General features: G+C 40.6%; 2 protein-coding genes across 8 annotated transcripts in view; one reads left to right on the top strand and one right to left on the bottom strand.

Moving 5' to 3' along the window:
• spata7 (spermatogenesis associated 7) overlaps positions 1 to 24,500 on the bottom strand; it is a 38,220-nt gene that overhangs the window by 8,078 nt on the left and 5,642 nt on the right. The window lies entirely within an intron of this gene.
• Positions 1,042 to 23,644, top strand: kcnk10b (potassium channel, subfamily K, member 10b). Its single transcript, XM_061796148.1, has 7 exons — positions 1,042 to 1,473; positions 5,571 to 5,986; positions 16,418 to 16,535; positions 18,603 to 18,763; positions 18,858 to 19,050; positions 19,123 to 19,265; positions 20,800 to 23,644. Exons 1-7 carry the CDS (start codon positions 1,419 to 1,421, stop codon positions 21,445 to 21,447), a joined length of 1,734 nt encoding a protein of 577 aa, XP_061652132.1. The 5' UTR covers positions 1,042 to 1,418; the 3' UTR covers positions 21,448 to 23,644.

Raw genomic sequence — 24,500 nt, 5'->3', positions numbered from 1 at the left:
GTTAAAGCTGTTGTTTTTCATAATCTGTAACGACAAAACACGAGTCACGTGTGGCTGTCACGACTCACTTTGATTGGCCCGCGAAGCCCAATAGAAGATTCAGTGTGCGGACATGTGACTTTCTGGTGTCGTCTGATTGGTGAAGTTGATTCAAACATCACTGTGGTAATCACGGTGGATGCGGAAATCGAAAACGAAAGTCTAAAAATCGATCGAGCACTCAATTTTTAATAAATGAAAGTAGCGAGCGGCATGTAGATTATTGTAACGCAGTAAAAGTACAATTTCTTCTTCACATAAATACTCGAGTAAAAGTAAAAAATATGCTTCATTGAAACTACTCTGACGAGTACAATTTATTCAAAATGTTACTTGAGTAAATGTAACAGAGTAAATGTAGCGCGTTCCTACCCACCTCTGGGCGTAACTTTGTCGTAGTTTTGCGTGCTTTCACACAGCGACACGGCATCCTCCATTTAGACAACTGATTAATTTATATCAGGGGTGGGCCTGAACCAACACATTGTGTTGTGTAGAAAACCCGCAAATGCACTTTTAACGCCTCGCCATACAAATTTTTTTAAATAATTTTTTTAGAAGCCAACAAAAACTTCAAATAAACATCTCATCTCACCCACAAATGATTCTACTAATAAATCGTTTCATGATTTCCCCCCCCCCCCCCATCTTGTTGTCTGTAGGCTCATCAATAATGCATAAAGCTCCTCATCCATATGAATGATGTCACCGTGGAGGTCCACCAATGGTTGGGCGTGACTCGCCGCTTTGCACCATGTGCTCACACACACTCACCAGCTGCCTGCAACGATGAGGGAATAAAAAAAATAAATAAATAAAAAAAACGTTATTTTGCGTACGCCAGGGAAAAGAACAGACAAGAGTGAGTATTGGAATTATATATTTGATGATGGTGTATATTTAAGGAGTCGATTAGTGTCTTTTTGATCAGAAATGACAATCGGGAAGGGAAGCAGAGCATCCTTTTTTTTTTTTTATTTTTTTTTTTTACACCCTCGTTCTTCTCGTGGTGAGTGCGTAAAGTTGGGTGGGCACCCACAGGGCGTGCCAACCCCTAGTGTGCGCGTGTGTGTATCTTTGTTTGTGTGTGTGTGTGTTTGTGTGTGTGTATGGCGTGGTTTTTGGTTTCCCCCTCGCTAGAAAACAAAAGTATCTCACTTGTTCCAGACGAGGTGCAGAAAAAAAAAGGAGGGGACACGCGAACAGCAGACAATGCGGTTTGCTCGCTTGTCATAAGCATCAAAGAAGACGCGCTGGAGTCTGAAGATGGAGAATTATTATTTTTGATTATTTTGCTTTTCAGTATCGGTTACATTTTTATTATTTTTTGCCTACGGTTCTAATTGATATTTTATTTATTAGATTTTTTTTTTTTAAAGATGAAATTCCCAATAGAAAACCAGAGGAAACAAGTTAATTGGGACCCCGAACAAGGTTAGTACATACCTATATTATTTAAAAGATACTAACAATGGGAATAAAGCCTCACACAGCGACAGATTTGAGCAGTTACGCATAACAACCAAACGTAATGCCAAAACAAAAGCATTTAGTGTCGTTCTTCGTGGAAAACAAGTAAACTCGCATTCACTAGGCGTGTAAAATTGTCTTGTATAGCTACATTTTAAAGCATAATATTGGGAATGAGACGCTTGTTCTTTAAAATGTTACCTTAAAACGATTACAGGTCATTTTGTCTTATTTTGTAACCGGAAGCAGTAGCTACTATTGTCCGATTTTGCCAAGCTTTGCACGGTCGGTGAGGCTCTGATGTGTCTCCTGGAACCTGCCTTTTTTTTCTTTTCTTTTTTTTTTCCTCCGGGAAAGAACGTGCAAAGACTCCGGCGAACCCAAAATACGGCCTCTTGTTTACTGGAGCCACTATTATTGTCGCATATTTATTCAAATAATAAATAGAAGAAACATTTCACCATCAACGTGAAGGGAAACATTACGTTATCGGGCTCAGCTTGCTCCCCATGAAGAGGGAGTGTCAGATGAAAACATTGCTTTCCACTTAAGCCTTATTCAATTAGTCGCAATCAATAGGAGGCAGAGTTAGTGCCTTGGATTCTAGATACCTTATAAGCAACGTTAATACAATTTACATTATAATACAATACAGTGGAAGCTGTAAGGGTGCACACAATCCATTCTGGAATGCTGAGTGACTTATAAATATTTGTATCTATCGTTATCGGTGGCACTAAATGCTCCATCTTACAGCTAACAACACAAATGTTCGCAGTTAACCTGGGGGTAGTACCAGAAGCTAACATTAGCAGAAGCACTGAAGTTATCCTTTTCATAAACGTAACCAACTTCTAACAGACAATCTGGCTTGCGCGAGTAGCTACCGTTAGCAGTCGTGCTAAAATATGCTATCTCACAGCTAACAACACGCTTATCTGCCAACATCAGGCCAGTGCTAGTAGCTCATACTGTGGCAGTGGCACTAAAGTTCTCCATCTTACAAATAATGACGTGCTAGTCATGCAGTCAATCTGCAGCGAGTTCAAACAGCTAATGTTAGCAGTCGCACACAAATGCTACATAGAAGTGACTTTTAGCTTTTCCCTGCCAGGGGTCGGCACAGCGAGTCACTCGCATCGTATCTTTGGCACAGTTTTAACTCCAGCTGGCCAACATTTTACAGCTAATTCCACATTAGCCAACCAATCTCCGTCTAAAGTTAGCAGTGGCACAGCTGCGGCTAGAGCTAACGCTAACTTATTTCAGCTTGACTTATTATTACTTTTATGTGCGTTTCAATCACATTGTTTTTAATCCATAAACATTTAGGGGCCTGTAAATAAATTTTGACAGTTTTAATCAATTTTCTTTTCTTGATTGAATATTATGATGTCTTTGTAAGATGAGCTTCCCGTCATAAGGACCTCATCCCTGCATACCGATTCGGGCTGGAGCGTCTTTCTGCAGCCTCACTCTTAAAGTTGTCATTTATTTTGTTTTCTAAAAATAGTCTGCTGCTGTCATTATAGAGTGTTATTGGAAGAGAACACAAAAATAAATTGATTCAGTCATCCAACAAGGATGAACTAACAAGATTGAAGACTGTGGGAGTGAATGGGACGCTTCCCGGATGTCCTTGACTCTTCCCGCAACCGTGTACTGTATGTGCGCCCGTCTATATGTGCCTGTGTGTACGTCACATCACACATCAGCGAGTCGATGCAACCAAACAAAAAGAGCGCCTCCCTGGAACAAACCTCTGTGCCACTCCCGAGCATCGCATCGTTGTGGATGCAAGGTTCTGTCCACTGCTCTGAGGCACCCTTGTCTTACTTGTTTGATCAGAGTGAGGTCGGGGCATTAACAGGGGGAAGGCTCAACCTTGGAGTAGGTAGGTTGTACCAACCCGTTCCAGGACACAAAAAAAATAGCATCGTACAATTGTGTAAAAAAACAAAAAACAAAAAAAACCCTCTCTTTAGTAAACTAAATCAAACTAAAATAAAGCAGTGCAGTGGTACCTTGACCTGAGAATTCCGTTCTGTGACCAAATTCGTACTCAATCAACTCTGTACTGATATAAAATATAATTTCTCCATTAAAATAAAATTGCCCAGAAAGCCCAGAATCCCTTCGTCTTTTTAACATTCTTAACTCTCCTAAAATTTTATAAAAAGCGAAATACTGTATAATAAAACTAAATCGAAACTAAAATAAAGAATAACTACTCACTCTTTGTCTCCTTGCCTTTCGCAACATATAAAAAAGTAGCAAGGAAGGCTTTTTAACATTCTTAAATGTCATGCAAGCATAAAAATAAGTGTACAATAAAAGAAGAACAAAAACAGAGTAAAACTTCTCACAATTTGACCGCTTCATCCCATTCACAGGGAACAACAGAGTGGTCTGTTTAACATTCTTAACTGTCATACAACTGGAAAAAGAAATTAATCGCTTGATGGTAAAACTCGATGGTAAAACTAAAGTGAAATTACCTGGCCCTTGTCCCCATCATCCCTTTCATACCACTGTCATACAAGTATACTGTATTAGCAGCACTCTTAATAGTTGTTGCACTTTATCCGTACCTTACATTTCCTCAAACCCTTTCTAGTTATGCTAAGCACCTATAGATTCATGTAATATTTGCATAATCATTCACGTAAATGCATCGAAAGTCAGGATGTTTTCTTCAACTAATGGAATCCTATAAATGGTAAGGCGGCCTTCTTCTGCATTAGCGATACAGGCAACGCCCGAGAGGCTTCTGAACCTCACTTCCGCATGACTAATGGCTTTAATGTACAGCGCCGAAAACTCATTCCTCAGATGGCAAGACGATTTAAAAGTTGCCTTCGGTGCAGCTAGCTGCAGGCCGAATGACAATAAAGGACAATAGTGTGATCTATACGCATCAACCACGAGTTATCCTCTTGTTGGAGTTTTGAAAGACTGTAATGAATTTATGTACGCTACACAGTAATACAACTATTATTATTACATAAAAATTTCAGAAAAATAAATATTTCATCTTGTTTATTTTGGTTTGGACCAGAGTAACGGGTGACATGTGTGATCCGTTTTGCTTGAGCTAAAGTGAACCAACCTGCACCAGAGTCCACTTGTTTTTCATTAAGTTGACAGTGTTCACACTTGAATGAGATAATCGTAACACTTTATACGTCTTTGGTCTGCGCACTGTTCAAACTTCACTGGAACTGAACCTAACCACACCGCAGCAGAAGTCTCTTGCAAGTGGACCGAGAACCCTTGCTTGTGCGCACCAGGGTTTGCATGATCGCCTTCGCGCTTGCCATATGAACCGTACTAGCAGAGCAGTAGCCAAGATTTATGTAAATGAACCAAAACTTTGTTTCAAACCAGAGTACAGGACTATAAGTGAGAACACAGCCTTGATGCTGGTCTATGTCTTTGGTTCATATGGTGTTCATTGACCTGAGGTGAGCCTTACTGTTACACAGTATATTTATGATTTTTGCTGCCATATTAACACTGGTCCCCGTGTATAGCATTCAGACTTGTGCAGGAGTGACGCAAACAGCAACAGAGTTCACTTACAAGCCAATTGTTCAAGGTGTCTTGGCCCACTTGGTTAGTGCACACCAGGATTCGGATGATAGCATTTACTTGACGAAACAAATTTTAAAGCTGGTCCGTGTCTTTGGTCTGTACAACGTTCATGCATGAGCAGAAGTAAACCGAACCGCACCAAACTTCACTTGCAAGCCACCTATTCAAACTGTTCGGGTCCACTTGTTTTTGTAAATTCTGATTTTCACAAATCACTTGCAGACTTCATTGTAACCAAACCAAGTGTTAACACATTTGTGAGTTACCAATCATTTTTGGTTGAATTTTAGCACTGGTCTGTCTTTTGGGTCTGTATGGCATTCACACTGGAGTGGAAATGAACTGAATTGCCAAACACCACTGCAACTGGTCTCAATCCAGTTGCTTGTTACAAACCAGGGTTTGCAAGATAGCATTCACAAATTGAATCGCAAGGCAACTTAATCTTTCCATACGATATTTTCCAGTGGCGGTCCAGACTAACTTGGTCCCTCCCAAGAAGGCCCAGCCCGGCATGGTGAAGTCCAGCCTCGTCCAGGCCAGCGTGGCCACTATGCAAAACCCGATGGGCTGCGAGCCTAAAGCCAACGGTCACTGCGCCCTGCCTCGCCTGTCCATCTCGTCGCGCTCAGCCAGCGTGGTCGCCAGCATGGACGCCAGCTGCGACGGCTCGCTGGCAGCGCTGCACTCGGTCATGAAATGGAAGACGGTGCTGGCTGTGTTCATCGTGGTGGTCCTGTACCTGGTGTGCGGGGGTCTGGTGTTCAGGGCGCTGGAGCAGCCGTTTGAGAGCGATCAGAAGACCAGCATCACCCTGGAAAAGGCTTCCTTCCTAGCAAGACACCCCTGTGTTACCCCCGACGAGCTGGAGGCTCTCATCAAGGTGAGTTGATGACAGCGGTTTTATAAATGGCCATTGTCGGGTGAATCGCCTGATTAGTTCTGGTTTCATTGTCTGGTCACGTCCCCTGGAGAATTACAGTGGGTGCATACTTTATGTGCAGAATGTCCTTATTGAAAACGAACCCAAAGTTCCATTATGTTAACTGTTCCATTTAGGTTTAAGAGCTCATTCTCTGCTGCTTCTGTGCAGCAATTTGTATTTATCATCAGTGTCGGTGAAGGGGGAGATGCATTGTTTTGATTGCTTTTTGTTGCTTGGTTTGTTAGCATGATTACACAAAAACGACCTCACTGATTTCGCCAAAAACTTTGTCAAGGGGGTTTCTCATTCCACTCAGAACGAAATATGGTTGTTCATCCATTTTCCTTACATCATTATCCATGCAGCAGGAAGTAAGCTGCCAAGTACAGCACCACATTTTCATTGTAACCTCAGATCTGATGAGGAGATTGGTTTACTGTATGTCAAAGCTTATCATAACAACACCCTGATATAACAATGTTTTCTTTTTTTCCATTGAGCGAAAAGCAATGCTGCGGCAATGATGTCTTATTATCGGACTTACTCAGCATCCAATTAGAGTATTCCTCTGCTTACATCCAGGAAGTGGCATATTTGCATGGTATCTGGGGATTGCTATGACATACCCTGATGAATTCTTTTTTTGTAATTAATTTCTTTTTGGGCATTTTAGCACAGCAACAGGCTAAGCACTTTCTGAGGCACTTTCCAGTTTTACCGCATATCCAATTTCCAGTTTTACCGCATACCTTTCCTTGGAAACATTAATAGAGCTTAACACTATAAATATGATTGACTACCAATAGAGGTTTATACCAACTCTACGGGGTTGAACAGTTTAATAGATATAATTTCCACAGCACAAAAATAAACTGCCAACCATGGCATTGACTTGGCCTCAGCAGTAGTACAGTTGAGAAGTGGCCTATAAATGGTGGTAAACATCCACCCAGCATCTTGTGCTGCTTGACGGGTAAATGTGACAAGAGGACCTCAATCATAACTTCAGGCACAGAGATACAACCCATAATGCACTTCAGACATGTTGACAATTTATGGTAAACGTTACATAACACAACACAAAAGCTGTCCGGAGGAGATCCTTAATGAAATATTGCGTGAAATATTGCATTTATTAAGTACTGTGCTATATTTCCATATTTATTCTACCAGAGAGAGGTGTTTATTAAAAGTAAAGTGTTTATTTGAGAATAGACCATCTATATCTCTATGGAAAGAAACAGGTCGTGATCCAAAAGCATACCACATCATGTGACATCCTCCATCCATCCATCCATCCATCTCTCTTTGGAAAGGCAATAATCCAAATCATATTGTCACCAATCCATCCAAGGGCACAGAGCACAATCTAAAGTTTACTACATCATGTGTCAACTATCCATCAATTTGTCCATCTATGGAAAGGAACGGACCACAAAGCATACCCTATCATTTTAAATATATATATATATAATCCATCTATCACATTGCTGGTAATTGAAGTACATTTATTCAACCATAACTGAGCCAACATACCAAACAGTGAGTGTAGTTCAGTAAGTGTGATTCCAACAACGCCCCCGCACACATTTTGAACAGTTGCCCAACAACAAACTTTTTTCCCACTGCATAAAATGTGTGAAATATGTTATACTTGAGTGACAATCACTTTTTTTAATGAACTTGTGACCTTCCGTTATTAGCAGTTTCACACGAGACCGACCGTAAAAAAGATGGGTAATGGAAGCTGTGAGAGCAGTATCTCATAAATGCATTTGAAAGACGGGTGAGATTCATTAAAAAACACGACAGGACAGTTCATTCTAGCGTGCCGTATGTGTTCGCTCTCTCTCTTTCTCTCTCTTGCCCGTATTTGTGCCGATCCGGCAGAAAAGCGAAATTTTTCCCATCTCACCTCAACTGGCTGCAGCCCCCCCCCCCCACCACCACGTGATTATGCTAATTAAGGAGAAAAGCAGGCCTAATAGACATATAAGTCAGCTTAGTGAAAAATTGATTTTTAATATCAGAAGTCAATGGGAAAGTGTTAACCAATGGAATTTTTTTTTTTTTTTAAGATTTTCACCTTTTTAACTATCACACAAGTGTAAAAGGAAAACAAAAAAACTTAGACTGACATGGATGTGGTTTGTTGCAAAAGAAAATGCACGCATCACTGAGCATTTCAATGCTAGCCATTCAGCTACATGCTAATTAGCATTTTCCTGATAAGAGTCTTTACGTTATATAATTAATATTGAATTATTTGCATTAATTTGTCATTATTCCACTGCGCAGCCAGAGATTTACCGTTGCTGCTTTAAATTCCTTTCTAGCACTTACCCTCTTGTTTTTCATTGTTACTCTCCGGCTGCGTTATAGTTGCCCAGATTTTGGGAAACTAGATGAATGTATAATTGCTTTATCATGTTATTACACAATAGTCCCCGTATTTTACTATTAACATTTTAACTATTGTACAATTTACTTTAAAAGTGGTTTAATAAGGAAAACATTTGCCGGTAGTAACTAGTTTCCAGTCTTTCCTGGGCCACCTAAACATGACGTGATGGGCCTTGAGTTTGACACCTGAATTCACCCGAGCTGAAGTCTTTGCATTGATGTTTGATCTCCAAGTTTTGTTTGGCTTTTGAGGAATCCATCCATCCACTTTCTACAGCAGTCCTCGTTACTTCACCTCAAATACTGCAAGAGTGGGAATATGCAAACTCCACACAGGTGGAGCTGGAGCTAAGATTCCAACGCCAAGCCTCAGAACTGCGTGGCAGACGTGTTTACCACTAGTCCACCATGTTCCTTCGAGGGGTATTCTTCCAGAAGATTCTGGTTGTTTGTGTTCAACTGTAATATGCACTCACTTGATAGACTAATAATAAAATAATCCTCTTAAACTTGGAATAACCCCATCGACGAGGGAACCAAGCACATACAATTTGGACTGGCCCATTTTCCGCTAGAACAATCCCATTTGATGTTAACGTCTCCAGCACTGGTGCATTTTAGTCTGTCTTTTTTTTTTTTGACACTCTACTCCCACTCACCCACACAAGCATCCATTCCTCTTCTTCACTAACCTCAGGGCCACAAAAAGAGAAGCCAGCCAGAGTTTGTTGGAGAAATCAATGATAGCATCTCCACTTGCTGAGGCGGAGGAAGGAAATGAAAACCTTTAGCGTGGCGTGTTTGGCGGGGAGGGAGTCCGGAGGGAATCAATTATTCACCACGCAAGTCAGGAGTTGGGGACCTCCTGCGGGGCCAGAAGCAGCTGCTGGACAAATGAGACCATTCGAGACACGCGCGAGGGCGTCTAACACCAGCAGGAAGTGAAAGCTAACAGGCTATTTGCTAACTAACAGCTTTCAAGTGCTGAGGGAACGATTACACCGCGGCTATAACTAGAATTAAAGACGCAACCAGCGATGAACAAACCCCCTCACCCTCTTTTTCATGGCGAATCCTTAAATGATCGTCAAACTCTGACAATATGCTCGGCCCATATGTGAACAGTGTAGTCCGTCAAGTTTTCATCAAAAACGAGGCTGTGGTTTTATTCCTAAAAGTATATTTAGTGTAAGTCACTTGAAGATTATCCGCTTTTAAAATTAACACTGCGCTTAAATAGAGAGAGAGAGAGAGAGAGAGAGAGAGAGAAAAGCCTGTCCTTAAATAATGATTGCATTAAATTGTATTGCAGATAGCAGCAAGATTAAAAACAAACAGTTCTAAAAGTTTAAATGCAAATGTATTGTACTTAAAAGTTAAATACAACTGAGCTCAACTTAGCAAATGTACTGTACGGAGTTTATGTTTTGTTTGAACATTTAATTCAGGGATTCTTTCACGTCCCAATAGAATAGCGGGAGTCTGCGTCCCACACTTTGAGAATTACTGCCATAGGCAAAACAAATTGCATTTTACTGTCGTGTCGCCCATCTGTCCCTAGTTGGAGTTCAGTGCATGAGCGGTTAGCACAGGGGTTTCCAAACTTTGTCTCCAAGGGCCACATACAGAACAATCGAAGGATGCAAGGGCCACTTTGACATTCATCACCTTTATTGTTATTCTTTTTTAACACGCTAAATTCCGTTCGAATAAAGTAGAGTAGCAATCAAAGTAGGAGTGAATTTTGGGCTGATAAGTTTTAAGAGTAGCCAACTGGGAACGCCCGTTAAAGTGCAAAGTACTGTAAATGGTAAATTACCAGGACTGAATGAAAAGTGTAGAGAGCTTCAATAAGCACAAATAGTGGAACAGTTTCGGCGTGTCCCAACAGAGCGTAATTACACTTTATAAAACCAGTTGAATATTCTCTTTTCATGTTCATTAAGTTTTATTGTGCTATCATTGTTTATTAAACGGACTTAACAAAAAATGTTTACTTGGAGGCCTTAAAAAACATCAACACATTTTTGTAACATGTTTTTAAATTAGATTATTAGCAGGCTATCATATGGTACTGTAGAAAGACAGACAGTAATAACGTGATTTAATCGAATGTAAAGAATGCAACAGATTTTCTACCTTTTTTAAACTCAATGGATAGTGTGCTGCTCCTTCTGGTGTGTGCGCCTTGGCTACCAAGGGGCGGTATAATAAATACATCCATACAGTATAATGATCATGAAAAACAAAGGTAACCGTCACAAAAGCTGTGGTAACATTAGTTTTTTTTTTCCATAGAGAAGAAAGAATACATGCAGGTGAGTATTGTTATATGCTCCAGTCATGCACGGATCACTGCATCCTCTTCTGCACAGAGATGTCTCCATGCCAGACTCATTGCGCCACATATAAAGGGAATGAGAGGCTGCGCGCGTCTGCCAAATTATGAAAACCCAGTCTATCTCGCCGTCGCACATTTACACCACACACCACGCCTGATTTAAGCTGGTCACAAAAACATAGTCCTATGTGTTATCATCAAGATAGCAGACTTTAACAGGACAAAGGTATGTGGTTTGGTTAAATATAAAATGTGTAATTTGTTTTGTTTGATGTTTAGTTTGACAGTAAATTTCAACTGGGAGTGGCAATAAACAGCTTGAAGCAAGCACACTTGGGATCTTTTTGAAGAATTGTTCGCTATTTGCCAAACTATACGCAGCACGGCATGCTCAGGGAGGGCAGAATAGACATCATGGTTAAAAAAAAATTAAAAAAAAACCTCGAATTTTTGTTCACAGCAAAAAGCAACAGCCTCTAATTTGAAAAAGAAAAAAAAAAAAAAAAACTCATAAGTTGGGCACTCATAAGTTAAGGTAGGTTCCACTTTACTTTATGTTTCCTGTTGGAACTTCCAAACGGAAAAATCTGAATCCGAATACAAGGCCACGCTGCTGCTCCATTGAAGCTTGCATTACCAACATGTTCGTGCTCTTTCAGCGGTGGCGGCTCGTTCATGTCAGTCTGTTGTTTTTTTTTTTTTTGCGGAGGAGTTTGGAAGACAGTAGCCTCAGGAAGAAGAATGGCTGCAAAAAAATAATCATTGACAGACATTCGATGCCTCTGTCCTTATGTTTGCTCTTTCAGCGTCCACCTACCCACTGTGCGCGTCCCCCACGTTGCTCACCCTTATAATTGCCTCTGCACAAGCCTCTGGGCTGACGCACGCTGTGGCACAATGAGACGCCGTGCCATTATTTACACGCCACATTTAGTGATGAGTCACGATTCAGCGCACCTGGGGCACCATTACGTCACCATACGCAAAGAACCTTTTTCTGGACGTTGTTCATGACATGGGTCACACATTTTTGTATTTTTTTTTTTTTAAAAAGGATAATGCTCCGTTTTGATTGAGGTATTAACTGAACGATGTCTATATGATTGTGTTTGTAGTGGTGTAGAACTGCACTGCATCATAATGAGAGCAGTTTATTTAAACAGTAACAAGCAAAAGTAGTAACAAACAATAATTTTACATTTTAAGTTGCTAAATCAGAAAATAATAATAGTTAAATTTATTTTAAATCATTTTCTCATTTTTGGGAATTTTTATACTTTTGTACATGTTTGGGATAAAACTTTATACAGTACATTCTTGCAGCAAGCTAATACTTTTTTAAGTATTAGATTGTCACTGTCCGGTAAAAAACATGTCCATGCAAATTGTAGTTCTTTAAAGGTACAGACATACTGTACAAAAATAAAGCATTTTGGCTTAAAAAGACAAAACTATATGTATGCTTAGCATTATTATAGCATTGCTGTCCAATGCATTTCCGAATGTTATGATTATTTTGGGGTTTTCAGACCAAAATGTTTATTTGCTCAACAGAAAGAAAAAAACCCATACTATAGTCAACTGAAAATGGAAATATTATTTCATCTCACAAAAAAGGGCATGTATCTCAAATTGATGTGATTTTTGGTTTTGTTTTCTTTTATATATGAAAACTGGGACAAAAAAAGGTGGACTCAAATGCAGGAGAGCAGCAAGCAAGGCAGAGGAGCAGGCGTATTTAGAAATAAAAAGTATTTATTTACAAAATAAGGATAAAAGGGATGTGGAAAACTAAAAATACACAGAGTCCAAAAAACATCATTCAAAGTAATAAACGCGGGGAGAAAACCTCACCGCAATAGGAAATGTGACGGGACTAGGGAAACGTGACATATGACGAGACAACGAGGCACACCTGGACAAGACACGAGTGACTGGAGGAAGCTGATTGGTAGACACGAGGAGCAGGGTTGATGAGTAGACATGACATTAAAAAGGGAAAACATAACATAACATGAAACAAAACCGAAATCTTATTTAAAATAAAGTCAACAAAAACATAGATCATAATACACACACACAAAAGGATTTCGTTTGTCATGTTTTGGCTTATAAAGACAAACATTGTAAATGCAAAGAAGTATGATATCATCACTGCTTCAACAACAACAACAAAAAGAGCATGCATCTCCATTTTTTTTCTTTTAAGGTGTGTTTTCATACAAAAACTAGAGCTCACTGTTTATAAGCAGGAGGTCTGTTGTCTTTTGTGTATGACTTCACCGTAAACACCTTGGACTGCCAAACACTACAGATTGTGGAAACGGCTGTTTGCCAACGGTATAGTTGAACAAATCTTTTTTACATTCACTTCAATCTTGGTAGCCTTCCCCATCTTTTTTTTTTTTTTTTGTACATAAAAATAATCTTGCTTTTGCTCCTGACATTCTCACACCAGCCCTCCCAGTCGAGGAGACAATCTTGTTTGGCAGCTAACGCCGCAGCTCAAGCTGGCCAGCATGATGATAAAGACATTAGTGAAAGTGCTGCAGTGCTTGGCGCCGTGTCACACTTTCTTTTTTTTTTTTTATAAAGCAGGCGTTGAAGGATAAGGGACCAACATTGCTTGCTGATGTGTGCCAGAAAGACTCTCTCTCCATAACCCTGCGTAAATGGTTTGCTTCGAAAATGCAATGACAGATAAATGCAATACAGTAATGACTTGAGATAAGAGTGACTCGACTTACGAGCTTGCGAGATACAAGCCGTCGTTCGGCTGATTTTCTGGGTTTGACTTGCAAGCGCAGACTTGAGAAACAAGTGCTGGAACGTGGCAGTGAAATTTAACTCAACTCACAATAAGCAGCACTTTGGCAAAGACAATTACAACTTGTATTTAAAACCACCACATAGTTTAGCATTTCAGTCTGCTAGCTTAATGCTAAATAACCTCTATGTCCTATAACCCTTTAAGCAATGGATTGAACACAAACAGCGCAGCAACACATGTACACAGACAATATAACTACTCACAGTCATATATGCTTTAACCTCTGCGAAAACTGACTTATACTAGTATCGTACTGATGAGCTGCGAGGTGGTGAGATGTCTCAATGAACAGTATATAAGCCTGTCTGTCTTTTCTGCCTTCAGCATTTCTATTCATTTCAATGGCAGATACGGGTGTGGTCACGGAACAGATCTCAAGCTATCACTATATATTGCTGCAAAAGTAGGTTTTGTCACAAAAATTGAACTTCTAGTCCCAAAACGTAGTCTTACTTCAAAATCGCAACATTTTTATTTCTTGTCAACATAGTATTTTGCCACAAAAAAAATTTTTTGGGGGAAAAAAGTACTATTTTGACAAAAAAATTCAAAGTTTTGATACAACAGTGCAATATTTTCCACACAATAATGCAATCCACAAAAATGCAATATTTTTCCTCAAAAATAGATTTGTACCCCAAAAAGCAGTGATATTTTGTCACAAACTTTAAACTAAATGCTTTTGTCGCAAAAAGGCAGTCTTCCCCCAAAGACAGTGCAATGTTTTGCTTCAAAAATGCAATGTTTTTCCACAACAGTGCCACATTTTGACACCAAATATTATTTTATTTTTTTTACATAAATGCATTTAAAGAAATTTGAAGGAGCAGGTTGGGAAGGGTGAGATGCCAATGTTGTGGACCAGAAAGATGTGGAAGTCGAATGTAGTGTGTGTAGAACCACCCCACACCCCCCAAAACCCCCCCCCCCCAAAAAAACAAAGGGTCCTTCAGGAGTCCTCGTGCCTGCACAGTGCACGTGCGCTACAGTGGATTTTCCACGTCTTCAATGCCGCACCATGTTGGCTGGCAAACAGATGAGGGCTATAAATAGAACAGCTCATAAAGTATTCAGACAAACTGCACAGCTATTTATAGCCATCCCAGCACTCTAGAAATAGGTTATTCGGAATTTAATTAGATATTTGTGATGGCTGACAATAGGTATGCAAATGAGCTCGTTAGAAAAAGGATGGATTTGATGTGAACACGTGTAGTACTATCAATAAGTAGTATATGCGTCAGAAGTGGTCAGTCACTCTGCTTTGAAAAGTATGTCACGAGAGTAGATGCATATTTCATAATGCAGTTGCTTTCAAAAAGCTTGCACATGATGTGTGGGGGCGGCGCTGAATGGGGGAGCAGTAGTAAATTCAAGCGCGTTATCACAAGAATTTACCAGCACAGAAATGCAGTGGGCGGCACGGTGGCCGACTGGTTAGAGCGTCAGGCTCACAGTTCTGATGTGCGGGCTTCAATCCCCGGTCCCGCCTGTGTGGAGTTTGCATGTTCTCCCCGTGCCTGCGTGGGTTTTCTCCGGGCACTCCGGTTTCCTCCCACATCTCAAAAACATGCACGTTAATTGAAAACTCTAAATTGCCCGTAGGTGTGAATGTGAGTGCAAATGGTTGTTTGTTTGTATGTGCCCTGCGATTGGCTGGCAACCAGTTCAGGGTGTACCCCGCCTCCTGCCCGATGACAGCTGGGATAGGCTCCAGCACGCCCGCGACCCTAGTGAGGAGAAGCGGCTCAGAAAATGGATGGATGGATGGAAAAATGCAGTGTTTACCCACAAAGGCACAATCTTTTCCCACGAGAATTTAATGCACCATATTACTATTAAAATGTCACACAGTGTATATAAAAAGTCTATACACCCCTGTTTAAAGGCCAGGCTTTTGTGATTTGGGGTTAATCAGAGGAACATTAAATGGCAGTAGGTGTGTGCAGATTCCCATTGAACATGAATTTGAAGAGAACTGGTTAATTCCAAACACAGCCACATCCCCAGTTCCAAAATGTTGTGCGCGCTTATGCAACCACATTATGTCTGTTTATTTTTACTTTCCCCCTCAAAAGGACCCCCCCACAATTGAGTACATTTTTGGTCACATTGGAAATAAAGTTTAAAAATGATTTATCTTGGTGTCATTTTTTTAATTGCTACAAATGTTTTATTTTAGAAATGGAAGACATTGCCACAAAACAATATTTTGCCACATAAGTTAGTTATAACACAAAAATGCAATGATTTCCATCTGAAAATGCAATATATTGCCATTAGAACACAATATTTTGAAATAGAAATGCATCCTTTCGCCACTAAAATGCCATTTTTGGCCAGAAAACAGCAACAGTTTAGAAACTAAACAGCAGAGCTAAGAATCATCTGAAATGTTTTTCCAAGTAACCCAAAAATTATTAGTATTCTACTAACACCGCATGTCTTATTCCTTTCCAAATGGGTTCGTGCATTATCATCACACCACCAGGAGCGTTGGCTCATGAACAGCTTTTGAGGGAGTTGTCTTTTCAAATCTGAGGCGAGAGAAAGTGCATGTCGCCATGGAGACAGCGAAACAAAGAATTCACACAAAACACGAGTGAGAGAGAAGATGGAGATTTTAGGGCACCATCGTGGAGCACAACTGTGAATTACGACGCAATGAACGTAAAGCCGCAATGTGTTTTTCTCTCTCGATGCGGCATACAGTGCAATGTTACAGATGCATAAAGAAGTCGTGAATGTTCACTTGTTACCGTGCACACGAGTTGTTGTAAATAAAACTAAATGCACTTTTTGTGTGTGTTTCCAGCATTCTATCGACGCTGTGAGTGCTGGGGTCAGTCCCATAGGAGACACCTCCTACAACTCCAGCTATTGGGACCTTGGCAGCGCTTTCTTCTTCGCCGGAACCGTCATCACGACCATCGGTACCTTAAAAACATCGCCTTATGGATAGCATACCTGTATTTCAACCATAAAAAAAATTTCATATTTTGACACTGAAATTCAATATTTTGCCATTAAAAAAAGTACTACTTTGCTTCAAAAATGACATTTTCACCCCAAAAAGTCAATTTCTTGCTGCAAAACAATGTTCTGCTACTATATCGGAATGTTTTGCCACAAAAAACAAAATATGTTGCTGCAAAAAAAATGCCTGTTCTATTACAAAATTGCAATGCACCCCAAAAAAGGTTTTTGCCAAAACAGTGCAATTTTTTTCCCCACAAAAAGACAAAAACATAAAATATTGCAACCAATATGCATTGTTTTACTGCAAAACGCAATGTCACCCCCACACCTCCTCCCAAAAAAGCCATATTTTGACCCAAAAAAATTTGCCTCGTTACAAAACAATGTTTTTCTACTAAATTGCAATGTTTTGCCACAAGAACATGGTTTGGCCCAAAAATTTGATCTGTTTTTAACCACAAAAATAGAAAATTCTACTACAAAGGTACAGTATTTTGACAGCGGAACAGATTTATTTTTTTTAAACACAAAAACACTATTTGTGGTCCTGAAAAAACTAACGCCCCCCCCCCAAATATTTTGGCACAAAAGTGCACCTTTTTCAAAAAAGGCAACGTATTGCTTTAAAGTGCAATTGTTTGATACACAAATGCAATATTGTGCCACAAATATGCAATATTTTACAGCAAAAATGCAGTATTTTGAAAATAAATTCTGTCATGCTCAGTGTCAGTCCCCAGTGTCGCCACAAAACAGTATTTTGCCACAAAAACATGATTTGCTAAAATGCAATGTTGCTATTGATCCCCCCCCCAAGAGAATTTAATGTTTTAAAACAATGCAATGTTTATCACAACACTGCAATGATTTTCTTCAAAAATACAATGGACAAACCCACAGCCTTTGAGAACAGAGACAACGTATTGATTTTTCCCTTATTTTGAAACCTACTTTTATATACGTTGCGATTATTATTAGTATTTTTTTTTAATCATTCAAATTTGGCAAGGTTGTTAACAACACTCTTGTCTGTGGTGCGTCAAATGTAGAATGCATATGCATTTCTCTTAACAGTGAGTTTAAGGCCAAATTCTATGAACCAAAATAACGTTTCATAACTGGATTTTCTTTTCATATTATATACACATCAAAAAGTAAAAAACAAATCTCAGAAGAAAAACTTTTACAGAAAAACTTAACCCCCCAAAATTGCTATTTTTTTCCTCATTACACTTTAGTCTTGTAACATTTGAACTTTTTGCATGTAAAATGCCACTTTAATTTCTTAACAGTGACTTGTTTCAATTACTCTAAGTTGCTCTAAGTTAAAAAATATAACTTTATTCTTGCAAATTTCCATTTTCTCTCTCATAATATTACATTTTTATTCTTGGAACATTACAACTTTATTCATGAAAAAAAAAATACAAAGCTTTATTGCAATTGTACATTTGATTTTTGTATATTACTGGTGCACGATTTTTTTATTTACCACTAGGCGGATGATGTTTTTGTGTATCTTTTGTTACTCTCTCACCATCTCAACTAACCAGTGAAAATGCAAACCAAATCAGGATTTGCCCATCCAAACATGCGAACTAACCTTCACCCCTGCTGGGCTCAACACAAGTGGGAAATCCGGGTTATCAATATGGCTGAAGTCATTGTTATTGAACATACGGAGGTCCCAACCTCTCTTTGACAATAACATGTCTTTTCCCTTGAGGACAACAATTACAGACTTTCTGTGATCTTATTTAGCGCTGACCCTTTCCTCCAGGAACGTTACATAAGAGCTTCTATTAATGATGTTGCGTAAGGGCATCATGTTAGTCTTAATAGCTCTCCACCCACCTCCTCATTTCCTTCATTTGGAGGACCTTAAGATGGCCTTATTAGGGTTTTATTGCCTTTTATTAGCTTGTCAGCAAGGCCAATGTTAGCTGATCAAAGGCAGAATCCGTTCGTCCTTTCTTTGACTGTATCAAAATGGCAGTCTGCAATTTCTGACGTGTCTTCAGGTTACGGAAACATCGCTCCCAGCACGGAGGGTGGCAAGATCTTCTGCATCCTTTATGCCATTTTCGGCATCCCTCTTTTTGGCTTCCTGTTGGCTGGGATTGGAGATCAGCTGGGCACCATCTTTGTGAAAAGTATTTTGAGAGTGGAGAAGATCTTCAGGGTGAGTTGCAAGTATTGAAATATCATCACATTGTCCGGTTGAACGATGCACTCGTTAGGCTTACAGTGTTCTATACCATTAACCCCCCCAACAGCAAAAACACAAACAGATCAGCCAGACAAAGATCCGGGTGACGTCTACCATCCTCTTTATCTTTGCCGGTTGCATCGTCTTTGTCACTGTGCCAGCTGTCATCTTTAAACACATCGAGGGCTGGACCACGCTGGAAGCCATCTACTTTGTTGTCATCACTCTCACCACAGTGGGGATCGGCGACTACGTGGCGGGTTTGTATCCAACCTGATGTGTGCTCGCAATCATTAAGTCCATCCTGACTGATTGTTTTATTTTTGTTCCAGGCGGTAACCGCAGGATTGACTACAGGAAGTGGTACAAGCCTCTGGTGTGGTTCTGGATCTTGGTGGGTTTGGCCTACTTTGCGGCAGTCCTCAGCATGATTGGAGACTGGCTTCGAGTGCTATCCAAGAAGACCAAAGAAGAGGTAGGGCTCGTTCGATGACATGCTCACCACACTCTATGGACAAAACTATCATGCGTTGGTTCCTTAAATGGTGTACATATACTAACCTATTTTTTAAATGTGAGCGACCCTACACAGGACAAAGAAGAAAAAAACAGACTGCCAGTAAAAAGAAAGTGTCATGGTAGAAGAAAATAGAAGACACTAGGCTATCTGTTACCTTATCTGCCAACTACATTGCAGTTTTCGTCTCGTCATTTTTATTGTGGCGAATGGCTTGAGAAATGTTATACAAACACTCAACACTAATAGTGACCTCTGTATTTGTGTCTGGCAACAGCACGAGCTTCAGCAAGTTTCACGTCACAATCAGAACAAAATCAGTGGCTCAGCCAAAGTTGGTGTTGACCACACAAGTATTTGCAATCATACTGTAAATATTGAACAGGTTTAACGTTTATGATTGACAGACCAACTGTTTTTTGAGCAGCGCGAGGAGGGAAAAAAACAACAACACACTCAACACCACATGATAATGGCTCAGAATAATCTTTCAGAGGTAGCCGACTACTGGGCATTTGCTGACTTTAATCAGAAGGGAGGAAAAATTCTCAAACTAGGTAGAGTAGCAGTATGAGTTTACTGCACTTTTAGCCTGCCTCAAAATTTTCATTCATCCCAAAGGTGTCAGGGGTCTCACACTGTTCTACACTAAAGTCATCAAAGCCTCACAGTCGCAGTTTCTGGGTTGTTATGTTGCCCCTACCCTTGCGTGGGTTTTCTCTGGGTACTATGATTCCGTTCCACATGCATGTTAGGTTAACTTAAGAAGACACTAAATTGTCTTCAGGTTTGAAAGGTGGTTTACTGGGGACCAGTCCAAGGTATACCATCCTTCTCGCCCAAAGTCAGTTGGGATAGACTTCAGCTCACCCTGAACAGAATAAACGGTACACAATCAATGGACGGGTAACTCTCAGGATGTTTCACACTAAAGTCATCCAAGCTTGCCTCTCTGTACCTTGTCCAGTGATGCAAAAACAGAAAAATGCCTTCCCCAAACTCTTGCCACAATGATGCAAGGAGGAAATGCCCATTGGGTAGGGTAGTAGTTCACATAGCTGGCTTTTGTGCAGCTGGTGTGGGATATTTTTCCACTCGATGCTCATTCACAATCACCTTGCAACCGATGCACGGTGTAGTCCGCCTTAAGTCAGCTAGGATAGACTCCAATCCCTACAATGACCCTGACCGGGATATAGAAGGGATGGAGAAAATGGCTGGACTCATCAGCCTCACAGTCGACGCCTCGAGGCTTGTGTGTTCTCCCTGTTCTTGGAAGCATTTTCTCTCGTTTCTTCACACATGTATGGAAGTTTAATTGAAGACTCTAAATTGTCTGTGTCAGTGTAAATGTGAATGGTTACTTGTGCCCTGCGATTAAATAGCCACCAGTCCTGGATGTACCCAGATTCTCTTGCCAAAAATGTAATGTGATAGGTGGAATTTAGTCCAGAGCGACTATTTTAACAAAGTGCTTCTAAATCTTTTCCAGGTTGGAGAGTTCAAAGCTCATGCAGCTGAATGGAAGGCGAATGTACGAGCTGAGTTCCGGGAGACACGACGCCGTCTGAGCGTCGAGATCCACGACAAGCTCCAGAGGGCTGCCACCATCCGCAGCATGGAGCGCCGCCAGCTGGGCCTGGAGCAGCGGGCCCACTCTTTGGACATGTTGTCGCCTGAGAAGAGGGCCGTTTTCGCCAGCCTAGATGCTGGCCCCTTCAAGACCTCGTCCCAGGAGAGCATTGACACCAAGCTGAACAACCTGCGGCTGAAGGGCGCCTGCGAGCCCTATGAGCATCGTGGCGGTGAGCAGACGCCGCAAACGGCATCCTCGTCGGAGGAGAACCTCTTCAACATGCGCTTCGGCTCACTCACCAAGCTGGCCAGGCGCAGCAAAAACCGCGAGATCCGGAGGAACATCCCCGGGGACGTTCGACGGGCCAGCGTTAGCGTTAGTAACGGGAACGCCCTGGTTGATGAAGAGCGGGGTGAGGGAGGGCAAGAAGATGGTGAGCTGGATGAGGAAAACCGGGAGATGAAAGAGAGGAACACCAGTTTGACAAACCTGTCACAGTACTCTATGGAGCGCTCCAAGTTGAATGGGTGCATACCAGAACTGTCTAAACTCCAGAACAATTAGGTTTTCTCTCAAGAGACTCATCAGATGGAGGGGTACAGACTGTCAGTAGAAGTCTACTCATGCCCCTTGAGGTACAGTCTAAAAGAATTGTACCCCATTGAGATGATTTCTGGACTCGAAGGAGCACTCCTACCTGAACGGATGCATACCAGACCTTTGCGAAACCAGACTGATGAGCTGTTTGCTGGAGAAACTCATCAGACAGAGGCATACAGACTATCATTTTGAATCCATGTTTCACTCTGAGGTACAATTTCAAAGAATAGTACCCCATTGGGGAAATTTCTGGACTCCGAGGAGCACTCCTAGCCCAACAGGCGCATACGGGAACTGTCCAAAACCAGAATGATTACCTGTTCCGTAGAGAAGCTTATCAGACGGAGGGACATAGACCGGCTGAATGAGCCCACACCTGCCCCTTGAGGTGCATTTAAAAGAATCATACCCCACTGGAATAATTTCTGAACTCCAACGAGAGTTCCAAGGTCAACGTTTACATACCCGAACTGTCAAAAACCAGAACTATTAGCTGCTTGCTGGAGAAACTCATCAGACAGAGTGATAAAGCCTTTCATAAGGAGTCCACTCCTGCCCCTCAAAATATAGTCTAAAAGAATTGTACCCATTTACAGTCACAGGTACAAAAAAATCTTTTGAGTGTCTCACCCCAGTGACAAGCCTTTGTAACCCCTACTTTTTTGTGGAAGTCAATAGGCATACGTCGAAAATAATGTGCCTTTTCCATTTCCTCAGTTAGCTTGGAGCTGCTCCCGGGAATCTCTGTCATCGTGCCATAAAATCACGGGAAGCAAAATCTGTTGCCAAAAAAACTAAACAAAGCAAAACCGAAGAGACAGAGTCTGTAGTCTCAATACCTCATCGCTGATGTTTTTTCCTTTGGCGTTCATCACGGTGTTAGCTGGCTGGCTAGCTAGCTTACTTATGCTCAATAAGACTTTCCAAAAAAAGACTTGGACATGAAATCTACACCATCATTCATCTTATCGGGACATTATCGATTCCCACTTTGTCATCATGTAATGCTTTGTGTATTTTTGGATTGCTGCTAAAGAAATTGTGGTCAGTGGGAGAGGGCTAGGATCAATGAACACACACTAAGTGACTGTAAACTACATCATGCTAATCAGCCATATTGCTTGTGCATGGAGTTGTGTGTTTTTCAAATGAAATGCACTTCTTTCAAAATTGAGGTGGAAAGAAATCAGGATTGATGGCCACTTACTTTTTGTAACCACATTTTTGTACTCACCGACTATTCATCCATCCATTTTCCATACCGCTTATCCTCACTTGGGTCGCGGGCGGGCTGGAGCCTATTCCAGCTATCTTCGGGCGAGATGCGGGGTACACTCTGAACTGGTCGCCAGCCAATCGCACGGCACACATAGACAAACAACCATTCCCACTCACATTCACACCTACGGGCAATTTAGAGTCTTCAATTAATGCATGTTTCTGGAATGTGGGAGGAAACCAGAGTACCCGGGAACAATCTACACAGGCACGGGGAGAACATGCAAACTCCACATAGGTGAGCCCGGATTTGAACCCGGGTCCTCAGAACTGCGATGCAGATGTGCTAACCAGTCGGCCGCCATGCCGCCTCTCGTCCACCGTGCCGCCTCCTCACTGAGCATGTTTTTGCCTATTTAAAATGATTTCTTTTCTACATCAGCGGAGCACTTGTATTGTTGTAAATTGTCCACCTCTTCATAAACAGTCTAATTCACCGATATGTGTAATACTGGACCTGGGATGGTTATAATAATCAATTAGTCCATTAACTGATGCTTAAGAATTAAACTCCATTAATTTGCTGACTTTCCATCTAAAATTAATATAACATTACCATTCATTAAGTAATTGATTCATCAAGGAAAAATATTTACAAGCCCATCCCAGTACTGGACCATTGTTAATGTATTTACATGGAACAAAAAGGTACCGTTATTACCGCAGAACACATTTAAATGTAATTTAAAATTAATTATTGGCATTCTAAAGAGCACATTTACAGACAAATGGAGTCTAAGGTTATAACCTATTCATGACCATAACCTGTGATGATCCAACATTTGTTGTGAACATTTTATGAAAATTTCACATTAAATGTATCCAGTGCCTTTTTTTTTTTTTCTTTGGCTAATAAATATGGCAAAAGAAATGTAAATGTCAACACAGTATCATCTTACATTTTTTATCTCAAAACAGCAGCTATTACACATTTGTCGAACCACTAGAATCTCAATAACATTTACAATGTGAGGCCGATTCTATAGATCCATCAGGTGAAAGGTTTTTAAAAATGAAACTTGGTCTTTATATTTCTAGGATCACTGTTTAATTTTTTGGGGAGCAAGTTTAAGGTTTAACATTTAAAACTGTATTGAGAAGAGAAATATCTGTATTCATTGCACTGCTATATCTTACAGAAACAATTAGGGAATTCATTATGAGAAGAAAAAAAAAAAAAAAGTCCAATGAAAAATATGTATCTCCAAATTTTGTGACTTTTGGATACAAAGACCACAAACTCAAAATGGAGAAAGATGTTTTACCTTGGAAAATGCACAGTATCCTTTTACGAGGTCATAAGGTTTGGCTTGTAGCAGTTATGATTCGTATCAAATCAAAGAATGGAAAATTAAATTGTGACCTTCATAAGTACTCTAATCACATGTGTGAAATAGTGTATTTTATCTAGTTGCCAATTCTAATTTGTCCTTCAATATAGGGAATAAGGACAGAGTGACAGTCTGTAAAGCTCCCAACGTATGTCATTCATTCACAACAAGGGCCCACACCACCTCTGCAGGTTTCAAGGTTTTTTTGTTGTATTTTTTTCTTATTTATTGATTATTTTCACATTTGATGCACCTTTTTTTCCCTGAAAGACACAAAAACCTGATTATATAATTAGCCTAAGGTCCGTGCATGCCCGCAGTCACGTGCGTCCAAATGTGTGCAGCCAGCTGGCAGCACCACAAAACAAATGAATCAGGGGGAGTGAGATGGTTATAAATTGTGTGTGT

The sequence above is a fragment of the Phyllopteryx taeniolatus genome, chromosome 13 (assembly GCF_024500385.1).
Source record: "Phyllopteryx taeniolatus isolate TA_2022b chromosome 13, UOR_Ptae_1.2, whole genome shotgun sequence".
Classification (NCBI taxonomy): Eukaryota; Metazoa; Chordata; class Actinopteri; order Syngnathiformes; family Syngnathidae; genus Phyllopteryx; species Phyllopteryx taeniolatus.
The sequence above is the reverse complement of the archived record's forward strand: the minus strand, read 5'-3'. Positions and strand labels throughout refer to the sequence as shown.

Coding starts and splice junctions, on each gene's coding strand:
- kcnk10b (XM_061796148.1), top strand. CDS start 1,419: ATGAAATTCCCAATAGAAAACCAGAGGAAACAAGTTAATTGGGACCCC. Junction 5,987..16,417: donor AGCTGGAGGCTCTCATCAAG/GTGAGTTGATGA, acceptor GTGTGTTTCCAG/CATTCTATCGACGCTGTGAG. Junction 16,536..18,602: donor AACCGTCATCACGACCATCG/GTACCTTAAAAA, acceptor ACGTGTCTTCAG/GTTACGGAAACATCGCTCCC.